This window comes from Pipistrellus hanaki, assembly GCF_964339955.1.
Source record: "Pipistrellus hanaki genome assembly, chromosome: 18".
Lineage (NCBI taxonomy): Eukaryota > Metazoa > Chordata > Mammalia > Chiroptera > Vespertilionidae > Pipistrellus > Pipistrellus hanaki.
This window is the reverse complement of record NC_140520.1, coordinates 18432959-18458366: the sequence shown is the minus strand read 5'-3', so window position 1 is coordinate 18458366 and position 25408 is coordinate 18432959. Positions and strand designations below refer to the sequence as shown.

The window sequence follows — 25408 nt, the reverse complement described above, 5'->3', positions numbered from 1 at the left end:
CTTGGTTTATGCAGATTCCCTCGCTCTCACTTTCTCTGACCTTCTCTCTCAAAGTTCTTGCCTTGACTTTTCCTTACACAGGGAGTGACAATGCCAAGCTGTCGCTGATGAACAAGTACAAAGATAACATCATCGCCACCAGCCCCGTGGACTCCAACCACCAGCAGGCCACACTGCTCTCGCACACCTCCAGCAGCCAGAGGAAGCGGATAAACAACAAGGCGAGAGGTACCTGGTCTGAGGTTGGGACGTGCAGGTAGACTCCTTCCTGTTGGTGGAGGCAGGGCCCTTAATATCCTCGACCACCACTCTCATGCAATCTTTTCTGTTGAGTATGAGTTACCAGAAAGCTCAAATAATATACAAACCTGATGCCCAAGTAATTTCATCAACAAGAATTTATCCTTAGGAAACAATTGGACAAATATGCATATATGGATGTCAAAGGTTTTTTTTTTTATCACATTGTTAAAAAGAGAGCAAAATTGGGAATAGCTTTGGTGTCTGTCAAGAGGGAACTGGTTAATCATCTGCACACTCCTATCCAGTGGCCAACCGCGCAGCCATTTATGACAATAGAGATCTGTGCCTGTTAATCTCGAAAGTTGGCCTCTCATCTATTACTTGGGATAAAATGAGATCATAAAAGAGAAGGTGCAGCAGAATGCCATTTTTAAGCAGAGATTTAATAATGTTCATCTGTTTTTTATCAGGAAAGGCAGAGAGTAAATACATCAAATGTTAAAAACTGCCATACATCAACTTTGCTCTGATTTAAAAAATTTAGGGGACATCAGGGTTGTTCCCTTTACATATTTTTGTGTTTTTTTCTTTATTATCTTCTCCCTGCACATTGAATATATATAAATTCTTGAACCAGAAAAAATATAATATCCTATAGATATTAAAGCTTCTAGACATATGCCCCTTGAGACATAAATCCAGTCTCATATCAACCAGAAGCCTGACCTGGAATGAGGGAAGTTTCCCTTTCTTCCTTTTCCACCCACCATCTATGCGGGCCTGCCCAGCAGGGAGCCGTTAGCAATAGCCCTCCTTGATAGGAGCACGGGCTGGGTGGAGGTAGGGCTTTAGTGATTGGTGTCATATAAAAGTTGATTTCTCCAATAAATCTGTATCTCAGAAAGCTCCAGTTCCCATGGCTACTCCTCCCAGATTGTCAGTCAACCTGCTCTCATTTTTATTAATTTTTATCTTGAACTTGCCCAATGATGTGGTGCCATGAAGACAAGACTGAAGATGTTCTTTGCCATGATCCTGTTCATTACAGCTGGTTCCGCCTTCCTGAACCCTGAAGGGGATTCTGGCACAGAGACAGAAAACGACCCCCAGCTGACCTTCTATACTGACCCCTCTCGGAGCCGGAGACGTAGTCGAGGTAGGAAGCATAGAGGGACAGAGTGGAGGGAGAGGAGCTCTGGGAAGGGGAGGGCAGGGAGCTAAGAGGTGCTGGTTTGGATTATGGGCTCACTGCTCCAAGTCAGTGTGCGGGAATGATTCTCAGACTCCAAGTGGCAGTGTTTCCTACGGAAGAAAGAAGAGCCCATAGTGGACCATTTCGGAGACTCATCTCTCCCAGACAATGGCACTCTCAAACAGGTTTCCAAGTTGTTTGAAAGGCTATTTCTTGGTCAGAAGACTCTCAATTCCTTCTGGAAGCCTCAGGAGTCTCATATTTTGCTGTTTAGAGATAGGAAATAAAGTTGATAAAGTGTGTTACGTGTGAAAAAATGGACAGGATATGTACCCTTGCTTATCCAGCCACACTGGCCTTGGGATTGGGTGAGGCAGGGATGGGAAGGGTAATTAAGGAACAGTTTATGGCCTAAAATATGTGTGTAATGGTATTTGCCCTTTAATCCCCTCTCTATGGAATCACTGGAGCGCACACCTCCAATTCCCTTCTCTCCCCTGGCAGGGTCCAAGTTAGTTCATTTATTCTGCTCAGCATTAATGGGGTTGTCCCTCCACGCACCCACTGCCTGTGTGACTCCACCCTGATGTTTAGTGGCTTCAGGTGTGGCTACTGCTTCTGTGGCTGCTACTTCTTATGACTTATGGGCATCATCATCCTCACTGAGAGATGTCTGGGTTCAAGAACCAATCAGCTCCATTTACTTGCTGTGTGATAAGAACAATTCCTCTGAGCCTCAGTTCCCTCACATATTAAATGGGTTAACAATAGGACAATTGTCATGATTGAATTATATTAAAACATGCTTTTTTTCTGACTGGCAAAGGACTATGAAACTCCTATTGTTGTTGCTGTTAGAATTATCACCAAGGCAGCATCAGATTCCCACAATACTTCATATTAAAGAACTTTGGCCCATTGAGATACCATGGAGGATATTTGAGTAGCATCACATTATATTATGCCCAATTGAATTTTCCCAACCAAAAACCAATGCCCTCAAAAGGCAGCTACATGTTGGCTCCTCCTGCCTCCACTTGAGTTCCTTTCGTACTGAGGGCACTCTTCCCAATAACTGGAAAAAGCCCCTATAACTCCTCAGCTCCAGTTTCCATAAGCTTTGCGGCTATCAATGTAAAACTTCTTCCTAACATTTTTCTTAAGAGTTCAATGGGGCTCTGGGCAATGCAAGGTCTGATGCCCCAGTGTCCCTGAGGAGAGAATGGGGGCCCTCTGGTCCTCCTTACATATTTATGTACAAGAAATAGTCAACCTGGGCTTGTCAGCTCAGGCCATACCAAAGCAGTATGTGCTCTGCTTTAATAAAATCCTGTTTGAGGAAAACCATAGTAATGAATTAAAGTGAGCTTCTCTGCAGCATAAGACTACTACTTTTAAATACCAAGCTCTCCTAGTACATCAGCTATTTATTGCTGCTAACTAGACTGTAAGCTTCTTAGGGATGGGCATGCCTAATTTATTTTACCAAAGTGCCTAGTGGAGGATTTGGCCTGTGATAGATGCTTGAAAGTGTTTGTTCAATTGCACTGGATACATCAATCAGGCCAGCAAGAAATTTCATAACCTACCTGCCATGGGTCAGGCTGTGTGATAGGTGGTAGAAACATGAAAACATGGCATGGTGATAAGTCTTAATTTAATAATATAAATAAAGGAAAATGAATACTCAGAAGTGAGAACAGTACATTCTACCTGACAGCAATTGGAGGTAAAAAAAAAAAATGGAAAGGAGAAAATAATTGCTCCTGGGTTGTATACAATATAAAGAATTTATGGAAAGAGGAGAATCTATGGTAAGGGCATTCCAAAGAGGAAAGTGGTGTATAAAAGCCTTAAAGGTACAAAAGAACAGGGCATTTTCAAGCAAGTGGAAGTACTTCAGTATGGCAGCTGTAACCCCGGATATGAATATACAGCAGGGAAACAGGCAGGCTAACTCAGGATCACCACTCATATGCCATGCTACCATGTCTGCCCTGGTTTTGGTGGTCCTAGGAATGACTGGAGATTTTGAAGTTAGATGGATGATGGGCTGATGAAGCAGAAGAACTAGAGAGACAAGAAGGTGTCTTGCCAATTCCTGCCATCACAGGAGAGGAGTGGCAAGTGGCTGTAACAGTGATAACACTGTGATAAGAGCTGTAACAGCAGGGTGCACCAAGGGCTAGAGGAACAATAAGGAATGAGTGAGAATTTGTTCTTAAACATTTCAGGGAAGTGTTTACAGGGAGCTGTTGTTAGAGCTGAGACTGAGGAGTAGGTGTAGACCAGGCTGACAAGGTGATGAAATGACATTCTATGGGGGAGGAAGTGACATGCATAAAGTCACAGTGACATAAACGATAAGGGTCTAGTTGTAGAGAAGTGACTAGTTTATTAGAGTGAAGCTCATGGTGCAGGTCTGTGGTTTGCTCAGGATGGCTGGAAGGTCAAAAGAAAGCCCATGGCCTTGACTACAGGACTTGGACCCGACCTTTCAGCTGGAGTCATTAAGGCTTTAAAGAGCACTGCCCTGTCCTCTGCTGATGGATGGTCCCTCTAGGGCAGCCTGGAGGGGTAGGTAAGGGTGGGGGAGGTTGAGGCGAGGTGAGTAGATGGCTATTGCCATTGCCCAGGTGTGAGGTGATAAGTATAAGCAGGGAGAGAGCAATGGAGACTAAAGAAAGTCTGAACACAAAATGAAAAATGATTTAGTGGCATTGGTGGTGGGAGGGTGGGAAGAGTTGGACATGAAAGAGTATTAGGACTTGAGAAACCAAGTAAATGACAGTGCCATTGGCGGGGCAATGAAGCAGGAAGGGGAACAAGGGTACAGGGAAGTGTAGTCCAGTTTGAGATTTGCACTTGAGTGCCCGAGGGACATTCTGGGAGTAGTTCTGCTACTCAGGCCTGGTTTGGGCTGGCGTCCAAATTTGTAAGTAAGTGTGGGGAAATAGACTCCATGCTCAAAGGATAGAGGCTTAAGTAGAATATCTCCAGGTAGCCAGGGACAGAGGATCTAGAGGCTTCCTGCTTTTCCCCAACCCCGGAGTCTCTGCTTCCCAGCCCCTGACAGTGCACCCACATAGGGAACCAGCTCCCATAAAGGATGGTGCAGCCACGGACCCAAGGATCAGGGCTTAGACTCAGTTGGGCCTGTGCTCTGTTCTGGCTCTGCTCCTAGTAGCATCTTGATCCTTGACCTGCTCTGTGGCCTCTCTAGCTTATTGTTCCTCTGCAGCACTGCCTCAGAGATGGTCATTGTCAAGTAATATGAGCCACGAGGCCCTGGGCCCTGGTCTCTGACTCTTAATATACTTCATTAGTGTTAACTGTCTCTATGAGGTTAATCTCGTTGAGACCTATTTTTCTTACTTGTAGAGTGGGTAGTGACTGTGCACACATAGGTTTATTGTAAGGAAGTATATATTCAAAATTTCAAAAAGTATATAAAACAGCAAATATCACATATACCTTTTATTTCTATCCGTAATAAATATTAAAGATCACAAGACAAGTCCAAAGGACTGACATATTTTGTTGACAACTCCCCTTGCTTTCTTCCTTTCCCACATCTGTTCTGTTTTCATGTGAAATCATCATCACTGGTACCTAAAACAAACAAAAATCACACTAAAACTCCTCCTTCCCATCACTGTCCCCACCTGACTGGGAGTGTTTCTAATTCCCCAGCTCCATTATTTTCTTATTGAACTTCCATTTGTGTCCTTAACACACTGACTGGGGAGAGCCTCCTGATGCGACATCCTCAACTCATACAGAGTGGATTTACCTCAGTTTCCTCCACCTATACCCTACAGAGCAGGGACTACCACCTATTAAAATAGGTGCAAGCTCCTTAAGCTCAGGAAATTACTGGGAAGTGATGGAGCTGATCTGGGAGAGTGCCCTCTGTGGACAGCTGTGGGAAGTGCAGGGAATTCAAGCAGGGTCCTTGACAAGTGGTTGGAGCTCAGCCAGGTGCAGACCCGGGGAGAACTTCCTCCTTTATTATTTCTCTTGTGAGCCTGGCCCAGCGGGACTGCAGATGACTTGCACACTACTGACCATTGTTGACCCTGAGGGCCACAAGTAGGCCAAGTCCCCTCTGATTCTGATCCATACCATGGTGTTCCATGAGGCTGAATGTCACTGAGGTCATGCAGCTGCACACATCTGCTGCTCAGGTTTTCCGGCTGCCTCCCCTATTTGGGCAGCAAAAGACTAAGTTGGCTTCTCACTGAAAGATGTTTACCACCACATATCTTGTTTGTCTTGCTTGCAGTGGGATCTCCCCGAAGTCCTGTGAATAAGACCACCCTGATGTTGATCAGCCTCAGCAGCTGTGTGATCGGCCTGGTGTGTTCCTCCCATGTCAGCTGCCCTCTCGTTGTCAAAATCACCCTGCACGTCCCCGAGCACCTAATCGCTGATGGTGAGCCCACTTCCGAGATGCAGCTTCCTCAGTGAGGAAGGTTTTGGGTTCGGCAAGATAGAGTATAGAGAAGCCAGGGTCATGGTTATAGTTACCAATGACTATAGGTGAGGGGAAAATAAACACAGATAAATAAGGCTTAGGACAAAACTGGATTGTTCACACGTGAAATCAAAAATAAGGTTAAAAAAACTGAGCAGATCACCTCTTCTCTGTGCACACCCAGTTTCCCATTTCTGTTGTTTGTCTGTAGCTCCCATCTTGGTAGAGAAATGCAGAACATCCCAGATCAGGTAGGTTGATACATATCCCTGTAGCCCCTGAGAGGGGACAAGCTGAATGGAGGAGCAGAGGTGTTTCCAAATCAGCAGTGCCTCAGTTTGATATGCCCTGGTGAGAAATTCTTAATTGTAACTTATCATAGGCCTAGAACTCCATAGCAACAATTCAATCCAGCAAACTCCAATGTAATGAAGGAATTATATAGGTTCTGAGAGCCCCCGAATTAGTTCAGGCTAGACCACCTGAGTGATTTGCTAGAATCTGTTTTCTTAGTTGCTGGAAGGCTGAAAACCAGTGGGGACTTTTCCCACTGCCAGGGGGCCTGCTCTTTAATGGCCAGTGAAGACAGGCAGCAGGTCCTTGTGGCCAGGTCTGATGGAGCAAAGCCATGACCATCACAGAGCTGCTCTGCCCCTGTATCCCTTGGGTCCAGCCTAGTGGGCATGACATGGGGCAAGGCAGCAGGGGAAAATGCAGTGGGATATCTCAGGGGTGGCCTAGCCTCTATCTGCTGGTACCTTTCTTTGGTACCACTCATGATGGCCCAGACTAGTAGGAGGAATGGCCTTGGACTGGGGCTAATCTGCAGAGTGTGTGTATGTATTTTTGTGTGTGTGCTTGCATGCATGCATGTGTGTGTTTCTTGTGTGTGCTTATGTGTATATGTGAGTTTGTGTGTATGTACTTCTATGTGGATATGTATGTTTTGTGTGTGTATATGTGTGTTTATTTTTGTGTGTGCTTCTGTGTGTTTGTTTCTCTGTGTATGAGTTTGTTCTATTTGTGTGTGTGCTTGTGTGTGTTGTATGTATGTATGTTTTTATTTGTGTGTTGTGTGTATGTATGTTTTTATTTGTTGTGTGCACACACAGGATGCCTCCTCTCTCTCCCCTGCAGGGAGCCGCTTCATCTTGCTGGAAGGGAGCCAGCTGGATGCCAGTGACTGGCTGAACCCTGCCCAGGTGGTCCTCTTCTCTCAGCAGAACTCCAGTGGGCCGTGGGCCATGGACCTCTGTGCCCGGCGGCTCCTGGACCCCTGTGAACACCAATGTGACCCCGAAACTGGTAGGCGGGAGCGCCGGGCAGCGGGTAACTGTCAGAGATCATGCCTCTTGCAATCACCCCCCTTGAAACCTAGGCATTCCCCCCAATTATCTCATTGCAATTGGGAGCCTAGACCGGTTGAGCAGCCAACATGGTGGGCCCCTGAGCATGTTGGCTTCAAAGGTGGGGTCATCTTCTGGCAGAAGCCCCGAAAGCATCCTAATTGTAGCCCCTGGCCACACAGATCAGTTTGGGATGACACAGCCCATTAGCCATCCAGTCAGGGAATATCCAGTACTAGGGCTAGATTTCTTATGCTTGTTTATTGTAGAAATTTTGGAAAAATCTAGCAAAGCTTATAGAAGAAAGTTATAATAATCTATAATTCAGTCTCCTGCAGAAATCATTTTAAATTTTTCATATCCCCTCTTCTATCTTTTGTCTATGCATAATGTTTAGAGGCTTACAAGCACACTAAATCCAGTTGCATTTTCTTTATTCTTCTTCCCTTATTCTATCATGAGAGTTTTTCAGAACATGAAATAATTCTCAGTAGTATAACTTTTAATTGCCATTTGCTATCCCAATGTGTGTGCATATTAATACTCATTTAAATAATTCTCTTATTATTTGACAATTAGGATGCTTAAATTTTTAAATTTATTTTTTAATACTGCTAAGCTGAATACCTTTCCACATAAATGCAGGATACATTTGAAGTTAATTTCTCCCAATAAATCTTAGAAGAGGGATTACTGGGCCAAAGAGTATAGACATCCTTCAGGTGTTATATCATCAAATTGGGCAGGGGCTTCACTGAGAGAGGGTCCACATTCAGCATCATACACCAGGACCTCAGTGCTTCTTAAGTGCCAATATGTCTAGCAGTATGGGTCCCTCCTTCCAGGAGGCCTTGCATTTCACTGTAGAAGAGGTGTCTATAGTCATCTCTATAAGATCTGTTTCCAGTAGATTCAAGACCAGAAATAGATCCTTCCCAGAGAACTAGTCTGATGCCTTAGAACAAAGGAAAGGGATGTAGGGACAACTAAAACCTTCAAGGTAAGTGTTGCTGGATCCAAGGGCCAATTCCTCACATACAACCCTCCTATACACACGAGAGCCCATGCACGCCTGATATGCATCTTTTTTAGATGCTAGGATGGAGCTTGAGTACACAAGGTCCATTTAGCCCTTACTTCTCTTATAGTTCACTAGAGGCCCGGTGCATGAAATTCGTGAATGGGTAGGGTCCCTAGGCTGGCAGGCAATCAGGGCCGATTGGGATCAGGGCCTTCCAGCTGCTGGCTAGAGCCTTCCTTCGTTCCATGGTGCTGCCCTGTGGTGGTCAGCGTACATCATAGCAAGAAACAAACTCCCGAGGGGACACTTTGCAATTAGGATATATATATTACTGTATGTCTTGAGGGGGGTAATGGTCACTGCAACATCTAAAGTTCATCTTCTTAGGTCTAAAAGTTTTATTGTGGGCCCATTGCAGATTCCAGGCCCCATATGGAGGGGAAAGTACAGCATTTTGAACATCTGGTGTCTAAGGCTGTGCTTGCTTGCTGCTCTTCCCACGCCATCAGGCAAACACCAAACCAAACAGATGGGTTGTGCACCAGGCCCAAATCCATTGTGCTTGGGAGAAAGAAAGAAAAAAAGTCATCCTAGAGATGGGGGTCTCTCCATGCAGTGAGCTAGTTTCTATTCCCCTGCTGACTTGAATGATGAGGACCTGGGACAGTCTCAGTTGTTAAACTCACGTCTGAGAGAAGCATAATTGTCAGAAGGCCTTGGAAGCTTCTGAGGTTTCTAAGAACAGGAAGCGCTAATTACATGTGGAGAGAAGGGATCAGCGTTTGCAGCTTGGAGGGGTTTCAGAGATAAACTACCTCCTTACTTTAGATCAATGCTTAAATTCCCCATGAAGGCACATGACTTGTCCAAAGTCTCACAGTGAACCTTGGCAGAGTCTGTGCTCTATCTATCATGAAAGCAGAGTGAATGTGAGATTATAAAGGGCTGGTCAATTTCCCAGACATGTCAGATACAGCAAACTTGTCATTCAAAATTTATATGCAACACCGTTACTGAGCATCACTGCTTCCTTAGCCAGGAACTCAGGAACCTGAATGTCCACAGGGAGGCTGCCATCCCATCTTCGGTGCCTCCCAGATGTCTCATTTCCAGTCCTTGCTGAAAATGACTTTGGGTCAGATCCCCTGCTAATGGCTTCCCAGTATCCATGACAATTAATGGATTTCCAACTGGAAAGCCTTGGAGGGAGACTAAAAATAAAAACCAAAACCCCACAACAGAGCTGAGGCACAGAGTAGAATCTTCATTTGGGCTAGCAGCTGAGAAATGATGGTGCGGAGACTTTTATTTTCATTAATGCTAGAATTAGAAACGCTCCCTCTTTCTGCCTTACTTCTCTGGGCACATGGGATGATGTGGTCATCCCACATGCTCATCAGCAAGAAATTTTATCGCCTCCCACACTCTATCCTAGAGCCTTTCTCCAACAAGCTGAGTGTGGGAATTGGCTGCAAGTCAAGTTGGCGTTATTTTTGCAATCCTCCAGCTCTCTCCCTGGGAAATGTCATAGTGTTGGGACATGTGCTTTCCCAGCCATGTTGAGGGGTCCGCCCATGGGAATGGGTAGAACTGGGCAAGTGCTCATGAATACTTCTTCATAAACACAAATAAGCAGTCTCTGCAAAGGAGCCGCCTCTGAGTCCTGGAGCTTTCCTTGGGCATCCTTCCAAAGTCTTCCATGTTAGGCATGTGTTTACTCATCACCTGTACAGTGTTCTGAATACCAGGTGTGGCAGGGTAAGGGGCCCCCAGAGATGTTCACATCCTCTAGAACCTGTGAATGTGGTATGTTACATGGAAAAGATGAATTGAAGCTGCAGATGGAATTGAGGTTGCTAAACAACTGCCTTTAAAATATAGCCAATGTCATCACAAGGGTCCTTAAAACTGGGAGAGTGAGGCAGAAGAGGAGGCCAGAAGAGGAGGTCCTGCAGGACCCTACCAGCCATAGCTGGCTTTGAAGATGGAGGGAAGTGGCAAGAACCAGAAAATCTGGGTACCCTCTATATAGTGAGAAAGACAAGGAAACAGATTCTCCCCCAATGCCTCCAAAAACAACCTTTAGACAACTTGATTTTAGCCCTGTGAGACTCATGTCAGACTTCTGACCTACAGAACTGCAAAATAATACATTTATGTTGTTTTAAGCTACTAAGTTTATGGTAATGTTTATGGCAGTTATGGAAAATTAATATACCAGAAAGAGGAATGACAGAACAAGAAGGAGCATTGTTGTGTGACCCTTTATATCATTCCCACCCAATTTATTGAGAGTGGTTTCATAAATTTTGTGAAGATGCTTCTGGAATCTATGGGAGAACCTGGGCTGTGGTCATTTGCTAATCTGTTTTCCATTCCAGCATCCCTTTGCCATTCTAGCGACCATGCTATTAGAGATGGGGGGCATAATGTAGCAAAAGTTCTTAACTCAATGCCTAGAAGCCCTTTGCCAACTGCACAATGATGTTCTATCCAGATCCTTCCAGATCTGGAATCCTAGATGTGTCTCTACTCAGATTGGGCTAACGGCAAGCAGTAAGGTTGTCAGGCTTAACGCCCAGCTAGATCCAGCTCATGTTTGTACTTTCTGAGGGTTTTGTTGTGGTTGTAGGTTTATTTGATTTTTTTTTTTTTGATGGAAACACAGACCAACTGATTTCGGTGACCTTTCTCTGCACTCCCTTCCTGGCCTCAGTTCTGCCATGTGGACAGCTGTAAAAACTTCACACACCTGCTTAATTTCACAGCCCTCATCAATCCTGGCCACAGATCCTCTTTCTCATTTCAAGATGTGTAGGCCTATAGTCTGCCAGGATCACAGCCTTCCAAGCTCAATCAAATTGTAATCACCACCCAAGATGTGTCCCCAAATTTCTTTTGTCCCAGATCTTTCCATAAACCAATTCCTACCATGCAGAAATGTGTAAAATCTGGTGAAGCCATTGGACCAATTTTCCAGACTCAACCTAACCCTCCTCTTTCTGTGCTCTGAGCCATTGCCAACCTTCCTCTAGCTTTCTCTAGTTTCTGAACCCAATTTGGTCGGGTAGCACAGCCTTCATTTTGTCCCTGTCACCTAGAGGGCCTGCTCACTACATACTCCCTTTAGTGGTGCAATTAAAGCACCTGGCTTCAGGAGGTATGCTGGGCTCATTGCCCTCTGTCTGGCCTCCCAGAGTCACACAGGTTTTTGTTTGTTTGTTTGTTTGTTTGTTTGTTTGTTTGTTTTAATTCTGGGCCTGGCTTTTGCCTGATATCTCCACAAGGAAAGAGATCAGGCAGTTAGATATTACCCAAGACCAGATGTCTTGCAAGGATTTCCCTTTTTAGATAAAGCACACCCAGTTTCATCTCATGAAAGCAGTCATATACCTGAAGGAGAGAGGGAACTCAGAACTTTAGTTTTGCTCTGTATCTAACTCACAGAGAATGTTTGATGAACCCAGTCATGTCTGAGGAGCCCTAGCTATTTGGTCTTTCTCTACCCCTTCCATGAGATTTGTGCCTCAGTGTTCAAGTGTAAGCAGGAAATGATAAAGCTGCTACCCGTCATACAAGGTCCCTCGAGGTGTCAGTCTTCAAGGTACTGAGCACAAATGAGTATGGCCATCTCCAGGTGGTGCACAAATCACCTCCTGGTGGGCTTCTGCCCTCTGGGAGTGTGATTGCCTGTGAGTGCATCCATCCTGTTTGGATATATATTTGTGGCAATGACACCTCTTTTCAATGGATCCTATGAACACTGCCACAGAGTCAGCATGTCATGTGTTTCCCGCCATCTGCCACAACACATGCAGAGACCATAACATTTCTAGCTTAGGAGGGCATCCAGTATCCTTGTTGGGTCTTTAAAATTCACGGCTAGCAGTCGGAGCTTGTGCTTGAACGACAACCCTCTTAAAGTCAAGATTTTGCAGTTAGTTGCCATAGCAACTTTCCTCATCGAGTCTGATCTCCCTGCAGTGTAGATAGCCAAATTGGTTCTGAGGAGGGATACAAAAGAGGAAAGTTTGGTGGGTTCCGGAAATGTGGATCATTTGAGAGGCAGATTTTGGATATCCTCAAACTCTATCCTGATGTGTTTGAACATGTCTCTGTTGCTCTGACTTGGAGCTGCATATGCCATTATATGGAGAAAAGCATTATCTGCTGTCAGCAGTGTGTCCCCACATAGCTGTGATTGAAGGAAACCTCATAAGGAGATAATGACTATGAAGGCAATTTGAGAAAGGTAGATGTGCCTACAAATGGTAGGTATTGGCATCATTAGGAAAATCAGGCTCTGCTTGAACTCTGAGTTGTTACTGCACTTACTTTTACATGTTTTGTGGTAACTAGATATAAAATGTAGAAGAAGGACTCCCTTTTTTGTCAGTCCTTAATTCTAAGCAAGATATCCAACCAAGGCCATTCTAAGAGTACAGTAATGGGTTTGACAGCCTTTTGAGGTTAACTCTCATTTTTAATATCATCTGTGTAATGTCCAGAAGGACAGTTGGGAAATGATATCCTTCAGGGATAAGCATAGCTGAGCCCTAGACCCATTAACTGGCTTAGAAATCTGCATCTTGGCTGAGATGGTGGTGGTTCTATCTATAAATTTATGGCAAATTAATTAATTTCATTATTTTCCATTCCACAGTATTTATAAAAGTCCTACTCATATGGGGGAAAGCTAACCTTGTCTTGCCCTTGTGTAGCTTATGTTCATGCTTTCTTTGGAATTAATACAAACAGCCTTCATTTGAAAGCCTTATCAGCTATCTAATTTTAAGCTGTTTTTTCCTGTGTTCAACTCATAGCTGCCTGCGCTCAGTACCACTGATTCTGGTAGATTGTAGTCTGTTGTGGACGTAGCCCATGTGGAAGCCTGAATTTGCCATATAGGAGACAAAGTTACTAACCTGATGGTCTCTGTTGACTCCCCACTAACTAAGAAGTGACTCATTTTCACTGCACCCCTCAGCACCTTGAGCAGGTGTGGGGGGAAGAAAATGCCTGCCATCTGGGAGTGAGAAGCTGATGGACAGTGACTTATAGGTCAATATTAAAATGAATGGTTGAGCTAAGATCCTGTAAACAACCTGCTCAGAGCCTACTCAGCCTCTTTCCTCAACACTTCATTTGCCTTGTTTTTTTGTCTTTGAAAAGAGAAAATATCACTCAAAATCATTATTCTATTAATATCCTTGTTAAGTGTCATCTTAAAAGGGAGATAAACTGTAGGTCCCTGGTCTCCTTAGGGCATAACCCCTTTATTATTTACACATTTCAGGAAATCACACCCTATAAATGAAATAACCAGCCTATAAAAGAGTTAATGCAAGTGCTTTAGTGGAACTGGTCTCTGTAGTGGAGGAATTCATAGCATTGCATAAGGAAGGAATTATTAATATGAGGAAGCAGCAACAATATTCAAGATCAGGGCTAAGCAGAGCAATGGCTCTTAATCTTGTGGGACTCTTGGATATACTTGTAAGTCTGATGAAAGTTATGAAATCTTTGGCGGGAAGATGCACATATATATATGCAATTTAGCATACAATTTTATGGGTATTGTAGGCCTCTTGGTATGCTAATGCAGTAACTAATGATAATGAAGCATAGTAATATCTTAAACAAATATAGAATTGTGAGTGAGCCTTCTGTTTAGCAGCCAAGAAGATTATCTTTTTTTCACTTAAAAACTAAAACCCAGAGTCCCTATAAAACCATAATTAGTTTAAGTGGCCTCCTCTATAGTAGTTGTCCTATGGGCCTGCAGCACGGCATGATGGGAAAATAGGCCTGGAGTCAGACAGACATAGATTGAAGTATTAACTCTGCCATTTACAAGCTGTCTCCAGGTCCCTTAATTTTCTGAGCCTCAGTTTCCCCATCTATATAGCATAGCCAATAATACCTACTTTTCAAGATTCTTGAAACGTTTGATGAAATAACTCACTATGCACTCTTTAAACATTTACTGATCTTCTATGGCAGTGTTTCCCAAAGTGTGGTACGCGTAACCCCAGGGGTATGGGAAGAGTTTGGGGGGGATATGCACTGCACCGTGCTTAGCTGCGCCTAATTCTACGTTCTCATGAGTACGAGGGGTACTCAGCTTTATGAAAATTATAGAAGGGGTACACATATCTCAAAAGTTTGGGAAACACTGTTACTAGAGTGTGTCTGGCAGTATAGTAGTAATGGGCACTGAGGAAATAAATACGTATGAACAAGTCCCTCTGCTCAAAGAGTTCCTGGGTTTTGTGTTTAAAAGATTCTTATGATGGGTCCTTTGTAAATGTTAGATCTCTCTGGTAGTGAACATTCTCACATGGTGGAACATGGAGGGATGGGTGGTGTGTTAATTCATGTGGGTGGTGGAGACAGAATATATGACATCATGGGATTTAATGGTTTCATCCATGCCACTGTACAGTCAAAGTTTGATTGTCTCATATTAATTTCCCCAACAAAGACATGTTAATTAATTCCCTTATGTTTCTTTTTCTCTCTCCTTACCCTGCCTCGAAGGGGAATGCCTCTGCTATGAAGGTTACATGAAGGATCCAGTACACAAGCACCTTTGCATTCGGAATGAATGGGGGACCAACCAGGGGTAAGTGAGGGGATGGCACAGTAGCCAGTCCCCAGATGTCACCACTCTGTCACACAAGCCGGATATGAAGCCACCACATGTAGGGAGACAGAGCTAAAGGGTGGTTATATTCTGAACAGCAAATGGATAAAAATGTCCTGCTGTGTTTCCATATTATACCACCCTAGTGATGCCCTATCAGCTTTTTCTCCATTGACAAATTCAGAGATGACGTTTCTGACTCACAGCCCTCAGCTGAGATTTGAAAGTCAAGCTGTCCCTCTCCTCCTTGTAATAGCGTTGCCAGCCACAAGGATCCCACTGGCAGAATGTAGCTGCTGTGTTGGATGGAGGCACGTGAAACCACAGGGACTCCCATATAGCTCTCCCAGGCTTAGTGAACTTTGTGAGACTGACCTGAGTAGAAACTTGTTTTCATGGGGATTATCGGCAAGGGTGCATTGCAAGGACAGAGTGTGCTTGGTGTTGAGTAATAATATCCTTTGCCTGATCACCAGTGACCAATTCTCTGTGAGACTTTTGCTTTCCCCCAAGAACACGTGGCTGGGATTCAAAGGTTACCTTACCTATTGCATCTTACTTTTTTTCTATGAATTTTTATTGTGATAAAATATACATAATATCAATTTCATCATTTTAACCATTTCTCATTGTACAATTTAGTGGCATTATGTACATTCACATTATAGTGCAACCATCACCATTGTCCTCCTTCTATTACTTTTTGAGAGCATATTTATGTTTTGTTATGGGTGCTGTGAGCTTGCTTTCTGCATTGGCTGGGTTTTGGAGGAGAGCAAGGAGAAAGGGCTTAATAGACACTAATAACAACAACCAATGAAATAGGGAAAACTAAAGAGAAATCAAGGCAAAAGCTATCTCGGAGTGATTGCTTGGAATGCAGATTAGAAATGTGTTTGCTGCAGGACAGGGTGGAGAAAAGAAGCCACCATCATGTCACTCATTGCCACGGGGCACTGGGCCCCTCTGTGTGATGCTGATGAGACCAAGCCTAAAATATTAGATGTAGTTCTGGACTCTCAGAGCAATAAATATGGAGACAAATGGGTGAGAGTTTGGAGAAGAGCAATAAAAATGATTGAAGAGCCCAGGGGAATGATTTATGAGGAAGGGATAGAACTCAACGCGGAGAAGTTGGCTAGCTGATGACTAAGTCAGGGCGTGATAGATGCCCGTAGATGTTAGGAGAGGGCAAATGTTCTGGAACGGGGTGAGGTTGAGGAATAAGGACAAGAGAGGATGAAGGTAGAGAAAGGAACTCTGAGTCACGGGTCAGAAAGCCTGGGGAAGTCAGAACGCCATGAAATGTTTCTGTTAGTGAAATTGAGGGATTGTTCCTTTTCCATTGAACTTGAGATCCTGTCAAAGAGGCCATCCACAAAAGTCAGAGGAAGGTGTTTGTAGGAGGGTAAATGCAGATGAGGTGGCTTGTTGTGGAAAGACTGGCCAGGAGGCTAGGAGATGTCCATTAAGGTCTGAATAAAGAGGGTCTCCGAAATGTTTGCATAGCTTCTGGGGAGCCAGGCTTTTTGCTTATGGGAAGGCTAGAATCTCAATTGACTGTGCTTCTTATTGAGTAAAATATTGTAAAGGGTGATGGATAACCAGCTCTCTATCTCTTAGCCTGCAAACTTCTTACGGAAGAAAACAATGGCAAAATGTCATTTCACTTTCTGCCCTGCATGATCCATGCTGGCTCTCCGCAGTGATTGGATTTGGTGGCTAATGACTCAAGCCTCCACATCCCTTGCCTTGTAGACAAATCATGTGCAGATGGGCCTGACCTCACTTGGCAATTGCACATGGCTTTGTTGTTCCCTCTGGCTGTGTGTAGAGACAGTCTTTAGGATGTAGACAAAAGCCTCCAGGGAAATGGCGGAAGCCCCATGTTGGTGTCATTTAAAATGAGGCAGGCTAAAGCACTGAGGTACTGACTGACAGGAACATTAGCCTCAGGAAACAGACAGACAAGGAGACCTAATCTGTCATTTCCATCTCTTAATTCCCATTATTCTCTGATCATCATTGTCTACGAGGTCTCATTTTGGACACTAATAAAATAATGGAGCAACTGTTGGGGGGGCGGGGGTGTGACTATCTTCAAAATAATGGAACCAGGAGTGATAAGCAGCATGAGTTTATGTGTATATAAAATAGTGCCAGACAGATGACTGCATTTTCCTCATAAAATGACAAGATAAATGAAAAGTGGAAGATGTCATACATCTTTATTTAAATCAGAGACCCGATGCTACGCTTCCTTAAATGATTCTTACAAAAGTAATCTAAATTGATTTGAAGGGGAAGACTGTCGCCTGACTTGATAACTGCCTGACAGATTGCCAACTAATGATACATATTGGGGTATGATGGGAAAATCAATGATAGGCCTCCTTTTCCTGAATATTTTATTTAATGTTCCAGAAGGTGGAGGGAAGCAGCATGTGTGAGTATTTATGTTTTCACTTAGTATTCTCGGATTGTGTACATTAAAACAGCTGAACATCCTTTTGAGAACTGGCAGGTCCTAAGCTAGTAATAGTTCAAAGGAATTCCCTTGGGAAAAATCTTAGTTAATATACCTAGGGAAAAATAGCAGTAAGCATTCATGACTTTCAGACAAGGAGGAAAATTGATCAAGGATATCAATACAAAAATATTACAAATGAGGCAGAGGAGTTGCACCTTTATCCACCCTCTGCCTCATGCTTCTGTTTATCTGGACCCACTTGTGAGACTGTGTGTGTGTGCATGAGAGTACATGTGTATGCATGTGTGTGTGTGCGCGCACACTGGTTTGTTTATAGAAAGCCTTTCACCAGTACATGCCATTTATTCTCTCCCTCATTCGTGTTTTTAACACACATTCATTCCATTACCTATTGTAGCCATGGATAAGCTAGATTTCTAATTATAAGAAGAAAGATGTGATGTCTGCTGTAGAAGAACTAATATCTAGATAAATGGGCACATAAGAAAAAATCACAGAGAATTATAAGATCTGTTAAAGGCGAGCAAAGGTCTGTGGGATTATGGCTTCAGGGGTGATTTATGTGAGGTGGGAGAATCTGGAATGGGCTTCTTGGAGAAGTTAGATTTTGAAGTCTTCTATTTAATGGAAACAAAGGTAGTGCTAGGCCGAGGGAACAGTCTATGTTAAGGCAGGGAGAGAAAAGCAGCAGTTTTCCATGAATGGCAGGTAAACAGCTCAATGAAGCTTAAGAGTGCAGTTTACAGAGACAGGAGAGGCTGAGAAGATGGGGAGGACTATGTCTCCACAAGCTCTTGCTCTCGGACATTGAAGCTTGGGGCATAGGCCTCCAGAATTGGTAGCAGGATGGAGAAGTTCCAAAGTGTTCTGTATATTTGGTGGGGTGTTTTCTTACATTGTATTTCTGAACCCCTCAAAATATTTTAATCCTGAAAAGAAAACAAAAACTACAGCAAACACATATAAAACCTCCTGAGACTATCTAAATTTTTATTGATATAGATTCTATAAGTAAAGCATAGACCTAAAATTATCCTGTGGATAAAGTTTTTCAAGACAAAACAGCAAATAATGACAGAATTGGGGACCATATGTGTAAGGCATGTGAATCAAGGGTTGCAACCATTTTTGCTGACTCTCGTTCTGCCCAAAAGGCCAAGGAGAAGCGAGGAGGCTGAGCCATTCACCTGGGGATCTGGATGGGGAGCCAGTCACTGCAGCCATCCACATAACAAGATTCAGGTGGAAGATTATAAAGTCACTGAGCTCCTTACACAAGAAGCTCCGATTCACTAAAAGGAAAAATAGCTTCAAAAGGATGTGATAAAGTCATGGGTGACAGATTTCTCGTGAGTTATTAAAAGAACATGCCTGCTTGAAGTTACATCCTTGGTCCATGAAGTTGGCAACAAAATTATTTCCAGCCACAGTAACCTGGCAACTCTGCTGCCTGACAGAGGGCCCAGGATGGAAGGGCCCTCCCCCAGCCTGGGCTTTGCCATGTGTCTGTCTAACCTGCATGAATTCACTGAACAGCACCTCTGCCTCCCATCTCTTTGGTTGCATACACACAGCCAGGGCCAGTTCGGGTCTCTTTGATATTTGTTTGCTAGAGCAACAAGGAAAAATTGAAAATTTTCACAAATGAGAAGTGAAAACAATAAATGAAGGTGGAGGAGGCAAAAGAGATTGATATGAAAATATTAGAGGAGGAAAAACAAATTTATTTAGCTACTTTAGAGAATACTAAGGAAGACTATACTAGCGGGTTTTTGTTAAATTAAAAGTGTACCCAAGGGCCTCTAGATAACATTTTCCAGAACACCAGTATTAGATTAAATTCATGCATTTTGTGAAGATTCCCGGTAAATAATAGTCTGATTTCTTATTCTGGCATCTCCGATACAGAGGGCAGCTCCAAGGAGATTCTGCCCGAGAGACCTATCACATATCACTCACTTTCCGTGCTGAAGGTTGGTGATAGAGCGATAATTCATGAGAGGAGGAGGGCCCTGCTGTGGGAAATGAACAGGTATTTCTCCAAGATGTTAGGAGCTGATGTCAGGAATGGCCCTGCTCATCACACACCTCCTCCTCACACTGCCTACTCAGGAGGAAACAATTTCCATGACGTCTCCAGATTAGTACGCATTCACACACATGGACTCAGGTACACACACACACGTTTGCACATGTACACACACAGACACAGCCCATGCTGCCTGAATATATCCTTTCCATTGTCTCAGGATCTTAATCATTCTGTCCTGTTTCTGCTGCTCCTCCTTGCTGCTCACCCTCCCCTCCCCCAAGAATGACCGCTTAAGGATTCTCACCCTGTATGTGGAGCCAGTGTCCCACCATGGAGTTTAGTTTTCTCTTCTACCTGAGAGCGAGATGGTGTTTGTCACGGTTCGCCTCAGTCTCTCTGTCTTGCTCAGAATGCATGGTTGGCAAGGAGGTGGTTCTCTTTGGGCCTGAATGATGCCCCCTGACATTTCCCTATCGTCTGCTCACAGAACAGTGGCCAGTGCCCCTGGGCAGGGTGCCTTTGCCTGGAGTCCTGTGGATTGAGCAGAGATGAGCTTCCACAGATTATTCAAAATGATCCCAAACTCATCCTCGCTTTTCCTGGCCATCTAAAAATGAACAGGAGCTTCCAATCAAAGTTCAAATGCTGAGCCATTGTAGGCCAGTGATAAGAATGCTGAGCCCTTACTCAGATGCCAAGCTTGGTCTTGGGCAGTGTTTGGCCTTCTGTGACCTGCCCCTTCTCTTCAAATGTGACTCAGATGGAGGCAGACAGTTCTTTGTGACAGATGACATTTTCTGACTTTCCTTTCCTCATTTCTAGCTCATTATCTGGCTTTTATTCCCCTGCCCACATGCCCGTGTCATTGATGCCACTCACCTTGCTCCAGCCCCTCAGAGAAGATTTGCTGGCAGCTTACTGCTGCCCCTTTATCTCTGGGCGCCCTCCACCCCCACAGGCAACTGACCTGATTTTCTGTGCCCAGCTCTGGTCATTGCCATGCCATGTCCAAATGGGATTATCTCCTTATTAGCTCTTTTTATTCTCCTTTCCTCTGTTTCTGTGTGTTTGTATGTGTGTGTTCACGTGTGTGTGTGTGTGTGTGTGTGTGTGTGTGTGTCACTTTTTCTAATGATTCCTAACTTATTCACTTATTCTAATAAGGGTTTCTGGTGTATTTATATGACTCTCTATATTTCATACTTCTTTTCTTTCCTCCCTTTTTCTTTACTTTCATCTCCTTCTCTTCCTATAGGAGTTCATGTAAGTGTGCCTTTATCTCACCAATTTCAGTGCCTAATGAAGAAGCTCTTAGAATTCAACCTGGAGTCCCCAGGTTTTCATCTCTCTACACAAGCCTTGCTGTTGTCTGATTCCAGCCGAAACTTTGGGTCATAGAAGAACAGTCCCTCCCTGGTGATCAGGCAGGAACTGAGAGATGGGCAGTGGAGCTCCCCCTCCTGGGCCCTCCTTGCCTTGCTTCATGGGCTCAGTCACCCAGGTGGCTCTGGGAAACTCCACACTTTGTTCTCTGCTCTATGAATTGGCCTCAGGAAGTCACATTGACTAAGACAGTTTTGCTCAAGTGAAAACGTGTTTAACTTGACCCATTTTCACAAAAAGGGTGTGGTCAGCAGCACAGAGTTACACTCCTTTCATGGCAGACAGACATTTGGCTGGGAAGGCAAGTGAGAGCCTAACCTAGTTCATGCGCACCACTGCGAGCAGGGGAACTCTGACAAAGGCTGTGTGTGTGCTGATGGGCACCTTTTCCTAATTTGCACAGACACTTGATGTGCTAGTGCAACCCTGGATGTGTCATTTTAGGCGATGCCCTTTGCTCCTCCTTCTTAACCTTCCTTGTTACTCAGGACGACACATGAGCAGAACTGCCCTAGTCAATGTGACTCCCTGAGGCCAATTCATAGAGCAAACACTTAAGAATCAGGTTGAAGCTTATTTAAAATACTGATTTCCAATCTGCCCGCATAGCTTCTAAATTCATAGGTCTGGGTGAGGGCCCCCTATTGACTCTGAAGTACAGGCAGACTCAGAGCCCTTCCTAAGCAAGATGTGATATCTCTAGACTCCTTGGAACGGCATCCCTTACCAGAGGACCATCCTCTCCAATGAAAATAAGAACTGGTTTGTAGACAAGAGGCTGAGTACATCCTAAATGATGCCTGCATTTTACTGATTGGGAAATAGGGGGGCAGCAAGGTGAAGACACTTGTTAAAGGTCACATGGCTGATGGCCAGGCTTTATAGTGCAGGTGAGTAGTGATAATAATTCAGGTAAATTCACACTTCAGAGAGAGAACAATGAGAAGAGCATGTGACAGTCTGGACATCTGTGATCAAATGCTGATGAGAGGTTACCCATCTGCTTCTCTGCACCCTCCTCCCCCAGGACTATGGGGACACATCTCTATCCCATCCTCCCCTCACCCCCCATGACAAGCATCTGCAGTCCCCCTACAGTACTTCCCACCCCCCAGAAGAGGGTACACACACCACAGTGTTCTCACTGATGAGTCCAATCACGGCACCAAGAGACTTATTTTAAACAGGGCCGGAGGTGGGAACACTCATATTTCCTGCAGCAAGACCAACAGTGTGAAAAAAAAAAAAAAATCAACCTCAATTTACCCTCCCATCTGCTCAAGAATGGAAGATAAATTGTTTCAATTTTTATAGAAATGAATGTTTTATGTCTTGCTCATGCTTTTCAGATAGGGTCCTGAATTTATATATTCTATCAAATGCATGGATGTTTTCCACTGGAAATGCTCTCTGGACGACCAGCTTCCTTGGGTTTTGGTCTACGAATACTAGGTCCGAGAGTGCTGTCACTTCCCCTGGCTTTGGAGAGCTTAGCTATTTATTTATTTTTTTTCTTTAAAATAAATAGAAAAAAATCCACTCATTATTCCATGCTCAGAGAAAGCTACCATTACTATTGTGGCATATTTCCTCCCAGTTTCTTTTTGTATGCATCAAAAGTCTTGCTTCCCTCCTCAATCCTGTGTGTATTTTTGTTCACTTGCATAATGTCACAAATGTCACAGTGAGTGTGTATTACTTGTATAATCATAAAATTTAGGGGGGAAAGATAAAGGAGGAAGTTTCAAAAGTATCTTTGTGGTACATTGTTTTTCTCAAAACTTTCCGTGGGAAGTTATTCTTCAGGTCTGACTTAATACCCCCACTTTAACCTAATTTTGGAGAAAAGAAGAAAGTAGTTCAGGGTCTGGCATTTAGGTAAAAATATCCTCTGATGTGAGCATGTCTGCAAGTCTGTGTAACAGCGGGCTGAATGAGCACCAGGCAGTGACCCTGATGTTCAGCATAATATTTAAAGCAGTAGAACTTTAATGTCACTGAAGACTTTGAGCAGTCCCTTACTGAATGCAGGTCATTTATTATTTTCATGTAATGGCTTTCATTTATTATTTTCATGTAATGCTGGGCTTAGTTTGTTTTTTCTTAACATCATCTCTACTCTGGATAAAAATTCTACAAACCAGTTAAGAGGTGAGCAGTTTGCAGTATTTCTGCCACCTCCCATCTTTGTGAAAACAATTTCAGGAAAAGTAATCTTAAGGTTTAGTCTTCCTATAGAAGCATTTTGGATTCCTGTTCAAACATTCATACTAAAATTATCTTCTCCTAATTTTGACTTTAGATAATTTCAGAACTTGGATAATAAACATTTTGTCACTGCACATTTTTTTACTTCATTTTTTTTTTCCTTTTTGTAAAAGCAATGCATGCAATTGGTAGAAAATACAGTAGAAGAAAAAAGAAAACATGGCAGTAAAAGGAAGAAAATCCAAGCCACCCAAAGTGCCATCCCCTGGAGAGAACATGCCCTGAACTTTTGTTTGTTTGGGTGTAATATTTTTTGACAAAAATTGCATCATGTTGTTATACCTCTTGCTTTGTCATATATATGCACATGTTTCTATATTCACATATGCACCTCTCTCTCTCTCCCTCCCTCTTTCCCCATCTCTCTCTCTCCATATATATAATGGGAAGGGTGCTGTTATTTTTGAGGCTCAGTATTAAGGTGCCCAGAGTCACACAGTGGAGAACAGACTGATGCCAAAATCGAGACTCTTTTAATTAAACCATAATGCAACGCAACAATTGCAATAATCTTTCCTCCCTATGCTCTCCTTCCTACCAAGTTTATTAACCTTTCCCCAAGGTTTTCCACACACAGAATAGCATTGTTGGCTTGAGAAGATAAGCCCAAACCAACTGAGCTTTCTGTTGAGGTTGGCTTTAGGTCTGAGGCATTGGGATGCAGAAGGGGCTAAATTTCTGTTGTGCGGAACAGTGAAAGGAGACCCTAAACAGCTGCTCAAATGTAGCTCTGGCCCAATCAGCCAAGGAGGTGGAGGATCCCCATGGGGCTGCCCAGACCACAGTTCTCACCATGGACTTCCTCTCACCCTGAAATACATCTGGGACCCCCTCGCTTGTAACCACAGGAGAAGGGTGACTTTAAATGCAGTGATTGCTCGCCATTGTGGGATGTTGACAAATTGGGAATGTATTCCCCACCAGGAGAAACCTGCTTGGAGTTGAATTAGCATCAGTAAGCACTGGTTCTTAGCATGTCTGGCCCTGTAGCATTCCCTACACTCTGCTCTTCGGGTACAGTAGTAATAATAGTGATATTCAAGTTAGTAATAATAGTAGCTGATGCTTGTATAATCCTTTTGATCCACCAGACACTCTTCTAAGTGCTTTTCATGTTTGAATCAATTTAATTTTCATTTCAGCACTATGAAGTAAAAACTATTGTCCCTATTTTACAGATGAGTCAATTGAATACTGCAGCAATGTTGATAGTCTCATAGGTAAGAAGAGGGAATTTTGGTTCCTAAAGAGAACTTCCTCTTGCCAAACTCATCAAGGGTTACTGTTCTGAATCTCAGAACGAAAACAGGAGAGAAGCTGCAATTCAGCCTTGAGGCTCTGGGAGAGGGAATCCAGAAAGGATGCATAGATTAAAAGAATGACAAGTATGTAGTGCATAGTTAAGCATCTTTTTCAGAATGATGCAGAATCGTAGGGGAAGTGACAAGTCATGGGAGAGACCTAGCTAGAGGTCCTAAAAAGTGCCATTGGCTGCTGCCTATTTCACCAACACACCAACACATCCTGGGGGGCCACACACTGGTGACTGTGTGTGGGAAGCAGGCATCTATTACCGAGGAGCTCTGTGCTATGGCTAATGTGAAATCATGGCCATGGGTGCAGGTCAAAATAGCCCAGTGTAGCAAAGGGCACAGTCCAGCCCGCACTGTGGACCCTGTCCAGGATTGTGTTTGCCTATTTACTGTCTCAAAAGTGTGAGAATAAAACACCTGGGCAGATCCTTGCTATTGGCCAAGATTTCAGAGACCTGTCCAGTGGATCAGGAGGGACATTGGCAAAAATGAAGGATGGGGCACTCCATTTCCTCAAGCTACCCCTTGGGACACAATCAGAGGTTCTCTGGATATCGTTAAACAGACTTCACTTAATGGCCTTGGTCAAACTATTTCACCCAAGTCAGGAGGCTGTGGACACCTCACTTCGAAGAAGATTAATGTTCCGCTGCTCACATTTTTATCTGTGTGGGAGGCAGTGGTGCATAATGGGTAGAGTGCAGGCTTGCTGTCAGACATACTTGGGCTCAAATCTTACACAGTCTCATTTCTTCTACTTCAGAGCCCTGTTGTTTTGGGTAGCTTTATAACTTTTTAAAAAATATATTTTTATTGATTTCATAGAGTGGAAAGGAGAGGAAGAGAGAGTTAGAAACATCAATGATAGAAACAAGCATGTTGCCTCCTGCATGGTCCCCACTGGGGATCAAGCCCACGACACAAGCATGTGCCCTGACTGGGAACTGAATCCTGACCTCCTGGTTCATAGGTCAACGCTTAACCACTGTGCCACCT

General features: G+C 43.7%; 1 protein-coding gene across 4 annotated transcripts in view; it reads left to right on the top strand.

Annotated features, from left to right (window-relative positions):
* The window catches only part of ASTN1 (astrotactin 1), a gene marked incomplete at its 3' end in the record, with an annotated part of 255598 nt that overhangs the window by 123767 nt on the left and 106423 nt on the right, over positions 1-25408 (top strand). For 2 of the 4 annotated variants that reach the window (XM_084866119.1, XM_084866117.1), the window contains exons 4-8: positions 82-228; positions 1292-1399; positions 5721-5870; positions 7050-7241; positions 14820-14904. In XM_084866119.1, the coding sequence (XP_084722245.1) occupies positions 82-228; positions 1292-1399; positions 5721-5870; positions 7050-7241; positions 14820-14904 (682 nt within the window). The remainder of the gene's footprint in view (positions 1-81; positions 229-1291; positions 1400-5720; positions 5871-7049; positions 7242-14819; positions 14905-25408) is intronic. The other 2 variants (XM_084866118.1, XM_084866120.1) reach the window with 1 other exon arrangement.